General features: G+C 36.8%; 1 protein-coding gene across 1 annotated transcript in view; it reads left to right on the top strand.

Moving 5' to 3' along the window:
- TRRAP (transformation/transcription domain associated protein) overlaps nt 1–7257 on the top strand; it is a 140906-nt gene extending 133649 nt beyond the window's left edge. The window contains 4 exon segments of the mRNA XM_025213106.1: nt 1–113; nt 2439–2642; nt 3782–3976; nt 5998–7257. The exon segment at nt 1–113 is cut by the window's left edge and continues 96 nt beyond it. Of these exon segments, the coding sequence (XP_025068891.1) occupies nt 1–113; nt 2439–2642; nt 3782–3976; nt 5998–6282 (797 nt within the window). The 3' untranslated portion in view covers nt 6283–7257.
- Nucleotides 7258–7638: the final 381 nt, after the last annotated feature.

Genomic DNA, 7638 nt, shown 5'->3' on the forward strand with positions numbered 1-7638 from the left:
AGATATATAAGCAACGCTGTGCCAAGAAAGGCATTGAGCATGACAACCCTATTTCTCGTTACTATGACAGACTGGCAACAGTCCAAGCACGAGGGACTCAGGCTAGCCATCAGGTATTGAATATGTGATTAATATTATTCAGGCTTACTTCTTAAGGACGCTGTGACACTGTGCTTTGCTTTCCTTTTCTCGTATTTGCTACAAATATTGCACGTGTGTTATTAATTGTAAAAAATGTAGTCAAGCAACTCCTTCAGGGAATTTTAGCTGTCAAAAAAGCCTCACTGCGTATTCTGCTTATGCAGTTAATAAAGCTTTGCATGCTTGTGAAAAGGTATTAGTTGAAAACACTAGAAGCCAAACTCCTGTTTCCACATAAACAGGTACAATATGACAAATATGGTACAAACTTCTTTGTGTTGCTCTACAAAGTGCCCAGATTTCTCAGCCAGCTTCGTTTTTTAGATGCAAGGGTATCAGTCATCAGTACTGACTTTTGAATGTGAATGTCTGCTCGGAGCACAACTAAAACCATTTTATCAGACTCGAACGGAAACCATATTCCATTGTCACTGGCTTGGACCCCAATTCATGTTAGTACCCGGCAAGTGCAAGGCCCCTTATTCCACTGTAACCTCCATGAGGCGTCAGACTCTGATAGCAGGAGGGCGTTTAATTTTTCTTTTTAGCATGCACCATGCTATTCCTATGCCCTTCTAATTGTTAAAATACACAATGTGTTTGTCTACTGAATGTTGTCTGCAGTAAACCAGTCTTTCAGCCTTTCTGTGTTACAAAATAAAATGAAGTGTTACATAACATCTGTTTCTATTTTGAGGATGGTACCTTGAGGTTATGAAACTTAGTCTTTTTAACAGTCATTTATTGAAGCCGGGATGATTTTCATTCTCTTTTCCTTGTTGCACAGCAGATTCTAACTTTATTTCTTTTTCTAATTAATTAGGTTAGTATATGCTACAGTAATTAAATATGGTGGGCTGTTTGTGGACTCTGGAACCCAGAAAAGGCTGAACTGCACAATGTACAGTTTCAGAAATAATTGCAAGCCTTTTCTCTGCTTTGGCAGTAGCACTATACCACCATGGAAGAGAATTCTTTGCCTCGGCTCTTTCATTCTTCAGCTTTCTCCCTGCCACTTTTTTAGGAAAAACACCTTCCATTTTCTCTTACAAAGAAGCCCCTCTATAACCAGAGGCAGACCTTTTTTGTATTTGTCAAATTTGAAGTCCCTTGTTACAGTGATACCTGCCATCTGTAAATGGGGAGTAAGTGAAGTCTACTATTTTTGGTCTTCATGTAATTATTCTACAAGAAACACGTCCATATGTCTCTTGTCTCGTCTGTCTTTCATCCTCATCAACCTGTTTGAACAACCTTTTAACTTTTTTCTTAAACTGCGGGGGCTAGATTCAAAATCCTTTGCAATGGGAGCTTCCAAGACGAACTTCTCATACTAAGTTTCTAGACTGAGCATAGTCTGAGGACCTTATTGGCTTTGGAGCCTTTGAAAATAATGGATGGAAGTGACAAATATAAATATCAGGACCCTAGAAGGAAGGATTTTAATTAGTCTGCAAGGCACTTTGGCAGCTTAGATTGAAGTCAGCCACCCTATTAGGTTTCTTAGTGCTTTTTTTCCACTCAGTAAATGAGACTGTGCAAGGAGTTTCTGATTGTGGGGGCGTGGGATGTTTAGTAGAATGAATTGGTGCTGGCTATAGAAATGAATGTGCAGCAGAACTTGATTTTGAAGATGGAGCTTGTAAAGTACTGCTCCATTAGTCTGCCATATGGAAGTGCAGTGGAGAGGTGTAGCAAATGTCAGTTTATTTTGCTTCTGGCTTGTTTGAGGGGCTTGCTAGAAGGTACAATAATTGACTCATCATACTGTGTAGTCTCTGGACTTCTGTCATCTCGAAGCAGCTTTCTGGAAGCAGCTCTGTCGACTCTTATGGCAATGAAACATTTTTTTAAGATGGCTTTGGAATGACTTTGCTACTCCGTGGGATATACGCTTTCAAAACTGGTAAATATGCTTACAAGAGGCAAGGATTTCGTAGCGCAATATCTTTTACTGGACCACATATGTAGTTGGGATAGAGTTGGAGAAGCTTTCAAATGCAAGACGTTCTTTCTCAGGTCTTGCATTTGAAAGCTTGTCTCTATCAACTACATAGTTGGTCCAGTAGAAGATATCACTCTAAGAAATCCTTGCCTCTTGCATAATTTCTGGACCATTGTGGCTACATCATCACTGTTATGCTACTGTAAATGTGTACCAGAGTCAAAAAACTACTAGAAGAAACACCTGTGCTTAAGATCATCTCACCTGTAAAGGTGGCAGTGAGGGAAGAAAAGCTTGATGATACTAAGATTTAAAAATAATTTGTCATCATTTGAATTTGTCTTGCTTTTAGGTTCTTCGTGATATACTGAAAGAAGTACAAAGTAATATGGTGCCACGCAGTATGCTTAAGGAGTGGGCTCTACATACATTCCCAAATGCCACAGATTACTGGACGTTTCGAAAGATGTTTACTATTCAGTTGGCATTGATTGGCTTTGCAGAGTTCATCTTTCACTTAAATAGGCTCAATCCTGAGATGTTACAGATTGCCCAGGTATATTTTATGCATTACAGATGCACATTGTTATCTTCTCTGATTAAAACAAAGTTTTCTAATTTACCTTTAGAAATGAATATTGCACGCTAAATTGACAAGCATGAGCTTAATCAAAAGCATTTCAGTAGGCCTGCCTTTTTAAAACGTGGTTATGCACTATATAAGCAGCAGTAAAAAATGGTAATTGTGCACACTTTACCCTCTGAAGTCTCAGATTTTGGAAGGAGAACTTACTCATTAAAAACAGTTTAGCAAACTCTTAAAAACTTGCAGATGTTTGTGTCAGTGTGTGGAAATTCCCTTTCCCCGGTCTTCACAAACAATTTCAAGTTTTTCTGTGTTAGATATCAAGCAGTTAAATTAATTAAAACAAAACAAAACTTGTTTTAGTGCTTCCAATTCCTGTGGGGTATATTTATTTTCTATTATTCTTCATTCTCACGCTTTCATTTATGGCATTGGTATCCAGTCAAAATACAGCTCCCATTGCCACTTATTTTGTACTTGAAATAAGCATTTAAAATCAGGCTTGCCAACTTAAAATATTAAGTATATTAATATATATTAAAATCTTAATACAGTTTTAATGCGTGGAGAGTTATACTCTGCACAGCAATTAAAAGATTCCTTAATCCCCACTATGTATCCATAACTTTCAGGTGCTTACCCGAGTGAACAATGGAGCACTTTATTGAGATGCAAGTAGAATGAAGATTTATCTTTCTGCCCCTAATCCCTCGCCCATTGCCACCACAAAAGAACCCATTCTTTAAGGTTGATATTCTGATACCATATATTTAGCATGGTTTCACTGCACATGTCATGTGTGAGAGAATACTAGACATCCCAAATTCTAGACAGCCATTTTTTGTTAAAGTGGCAGTATCTGAATAAGTGACATTTTAAAATAGCGTCTTTTATTCTTCCATATATAGCTTTATCTGCATTTTAGTCACAATACTGACTCCAAGGGCAATAGTTAATGCATGTGGATTTAGCTTGAAGTATCACTTCCAGATAACTTTCTAATCTGGGTATTTAACACTAAACAAATGTCTGTCTTCCAGTGGCTTCAGAAATGGATTTTCTGTCCCTTGTTGAAAGTTTCTTTCCTGTGTTTCACTTAAAAAATCTAGGATACTGGCAAACTAAATGTAGCATACTTCCGATTTGATATTAATGATGCTACTGGAGATCTGGATGCCAATCGACCAGTCCCATTCCGTCTAACACCAAATATTTCTGAATTTCTTACTACTATTGGGGTCTCTGGACCACTGACTGCATCGATGATTGCAGTTGCTCGCTGCTTTGCACAGCCAAATTTCAAGGTATGTACAGTAGTTATTCTCAAACCCTGTCCACTGGTATGTTATCATTTCACTGTAATAAAAATGCTTTGTAGGTTGGTATGCATGACTAAAGTAATTAGGTACTGAACTGAAGTATGTGAATGAGCATTCATCAGTTTTAAGACATGATCACATAAGTGTATGCAGACAAATCCACGCTAACTTTTTAAAACTTGCAACAGGAGCAATACACGAGTCGATTGAAATTGCTGTAGTTTGCTTGCTGGAAGGAATACGTACAGTGAGAATAACATCATCCTAATTTGTACCAATTGTTTTATCATTCTAGCCTCAAAACTTTGCAGATCTAGCAGCAGTAGGTAAAGTGCCAAGTGCAGCATCATTTACATCCTTCAGAATGTCGTGCGCAGGAATACGTCTTGGTACTTTCTTAGCAGAATAGGATGCTAACAATAAAGTAGTGTGCCTTGCTGCATTCTGGCTCTTAGCAGGCTGTAGTTTGCTAAGGAAATGGCTAGTTTGCTTTTAAATTCTAATGCTCTATAAAATTGAGCCACCTTGCACTGTAGGCAGCAATTCGCACCAAACAAGCACTGCAAAAAAGTACTTAAGAAACTTTTTTCCAGTTGTGTCTTTAAAATGTATATTGACCGGAGATCCTGGTATTGAAATTTGCCTTCTCCACGGAGCAGCAAGCGATACATGCTTTCTCCATAATTAAATTGCATCCTGATCAAATTACCTGCATTGTCTGCCTAAGTATTCTTAGGCCTTTAATTTGGATGTTCATAGATATCCAGCTGGAAATAGGGCTGACTGCTGGGGGGCCACGGCTTCTGTATCTCAGTCTTAATTCAAAATTTGAGTGCTCAGGACTTCCACTAAAAGTGAGCAGCTGGGAGCACAGGTCACTTAAGAAAATTTTGGTTGAAGATTTTAACTTTATATAAAAATTAAAGTTATTAGTATGTTTTACAGATGTCAATGAAACCTATAGACTGTGTGTGTGTGTGTGTGAGAATTTTGAGAGTAACAGTTAGGTTAAATTCTTTAGCCATTACAGGCAAACAGTGAATTTTAAACTTGATCTGTAGGGTGTCTAGAAGGACTGGGATTTACAAGCAAGCAGTAATTCTTAGCATAAGAAGATCAAGACTGCTGGAACGTATGTTTCTATCAAGAAATCAACTGCCAAAACAAGGAAAAGAATAGGAAACTTTTTTCTTGGGCATTTCTTTTTCACTCAGTAATGCCAAAACTGTCCTTAGGATATCAGCTGGCTTGAGACTTCAGAATCCTGTTCATAAACTGTTGTTTTTTTAAAAACAAACCAAAGCAAAAACTAAAACCTCTCAAAAATAAAGCAGGAAATTACAACGCTGGGACAAGAACCACTAATTATGTTCAGCTGAAATATGCTGCATTTATTTAGGTAGAAAGGATGTGGGACCATGAATTCTTTTCCAAACTTTAGTGGTGAGATTTAAAGCTGTCTGAACTCAATAACTTCAAGCTAACATAACATATAAATCATTCAACAAGTTATTTCCATTATAGGACAGTGTTTTTCTTGCTCTAAACATAATGTTGCTGCTCAGCAAAAAATAGCATCTGTTGAAAGAGCATAATAAATATGCACTACAATATAACTTAAATATATAGTGCCCTGAGCTTTTTTTTCCTGCAAGTTTGTTGGTTTGTATGCGTTGCATGTAGAATATACAGAATTCAAGTGTGTTTATATCAGTTTTTATAGTTATATTAATATATTTTGTCTTGTCATTCAAATTAGTTCTCATTTCTGTAGGGGAACCTTCATTTTTATCCACTGCTTTTTAAAATAAAAATCTCTTTGGAGAAGAAATATTTTGTTTAACAATGTTTAGAAGGCTTACTACAGTCCAGTCATTTCAAGGAGTTAAAATTAGAGAGGGAGCTAAAATGTCAAGATGCAATTTATTGCAGTTTAGTGAAAAATCTATATTCCCATGATGGTTCTTCTAGTTAAACATAATTATCTAATTCTCTTCTTCATGCAGGTTGATGGCATCCTGAAAACTGTGCTCCGGGATGAAATAATTGCTTGGCACAAGAAAACGCAAGAGGATACTTCCTCTCCACTCTCAGCAGCTGGACAACCAGAAAATATGGATAGTCAGCAGCTGGTTTCACTAGTTCAGAAAGCTGTTACTGCTATCATGACTCGACTTCATAATCTTGCTCAGTTTGAAGGAGGAGAAAGTAAAGTCAACACTCTAGTAGCAGCTGCAAATAGCCTGGATAATCTCTGTCGTATGGATCCTGCCTGGCATCCATGGTTGTAACTTGAAATTTAGCTAGCCTTTTTGCTGCTCTCTTGTGTTGTGAGCCATGTATTGTGTTGAGAAGAGAATGTGAAGAATTCATTTCAAACCATGACTTACCTGTCACACTGACTGTTGTCAGTCTTCATTTTAATCATGTTTACAGAAATAGTACAATTTTACTGTTTTAATTTCTTGAAAGGGATTTTCATGTACAAAGAAATATGCTGTTTATAACGCAAAGGCAGTGTTACAAATAGCTTAAAACAAGAGGAGGAGACATGCATAGTGTACAGAAGAATCTTATTTTACGACGAGTGCTGTGATTCTGGCGCTGTTAGGTTATTAGGAATGGCAAATCCTAAATGAACAGTATGTAAACTTTTTATACGCTTTAAGAAATCAGTATTCCTAGTTCCTGAATTTTACTTGGTGACATTTTATTAAATCGCTGTCCTTCATTCGACTATAGTGAAGGCATGCATGGACTGTTTTAATTCTTTCAGAACTTTACATGAACTAAGGTGGTTTGTACAGAGATTTTTCTAACAAATGTATAGAAGTAATGTTTTTGCTAGGCCCTTAGTAACAATGATAAAATTTATATTGGCTCTTCTTGGAGCACAATTTATGTATGGTAAAAAGTGCAAGTCAGTTTGCTTATTTGGCTTAGTAATTGGCAGTGTATTAAAAGGAATTTATAAGAAGGTAAGGAAAAAATCCTCCATTGATGCATATGTTTGACAAACTGATATAAAAGCAAAGAGCTATCAAATGAACCTCTCCCAATTTTTTTGATGTTCAGCTTTCTGTTACAGTAGGTTCTTCAGAATGAACCTGCTTCAGTTTATCTTTGTAATTTAAAAAAGATGAATTTAATGTTTTATTTGAGTTTCTGTTGTGTTAGCATTTTTATAATCTTCAGTGTTGAGATTGTTGTACTTAAATTTGTACAGAGTGATTTTTTTTTTTTTTTTCCAAAATAAATATTTTTAAAAATGCTTTCATTTCAGTTCAGTGTATTTTTAGGGTGTGGTAAAATGAAATAAATGAAAAAGGCTTAATAGTGTGGGTAACACTTGATAAATGGGCAAAAATTGCTTGCATATTAACAGAAGCTGTTGGATAACCCATGATGTGCACATGTAATTGAACTGTACACTTTGTTGGAGGAGTTAAATAGTAAATGTGTACATGAAAAGTGTGCCTTCTGAGAATATATTTTGTTTCTTGCCAGCTAGGGAACTAACTCATGTGTTAGCCTTCAGCACCCACAGAATATGACTAAATGAAATGCGGAAAGTGCACTTTCGGTTTCGCTCTTGGTGATTTCAGACTTGGCGATTGGCTGGGGAGGGGCCGCCCCCCCCCCCCCCC

Source organism: Alligator sinensis, unplaced genomic scaffold (genome assembly GCF_000455745.1).
Source record: "Alligator sinensis unplaced genomic scaffold, ASM45574v1 scaffold990_1, whole genome shotgun sequence".
Lineage (NCBI taxonomy): Eukaryota > Metazoa > Chordata > Crocodylia > Alligatoridae > Alligator > Alligator sinensis.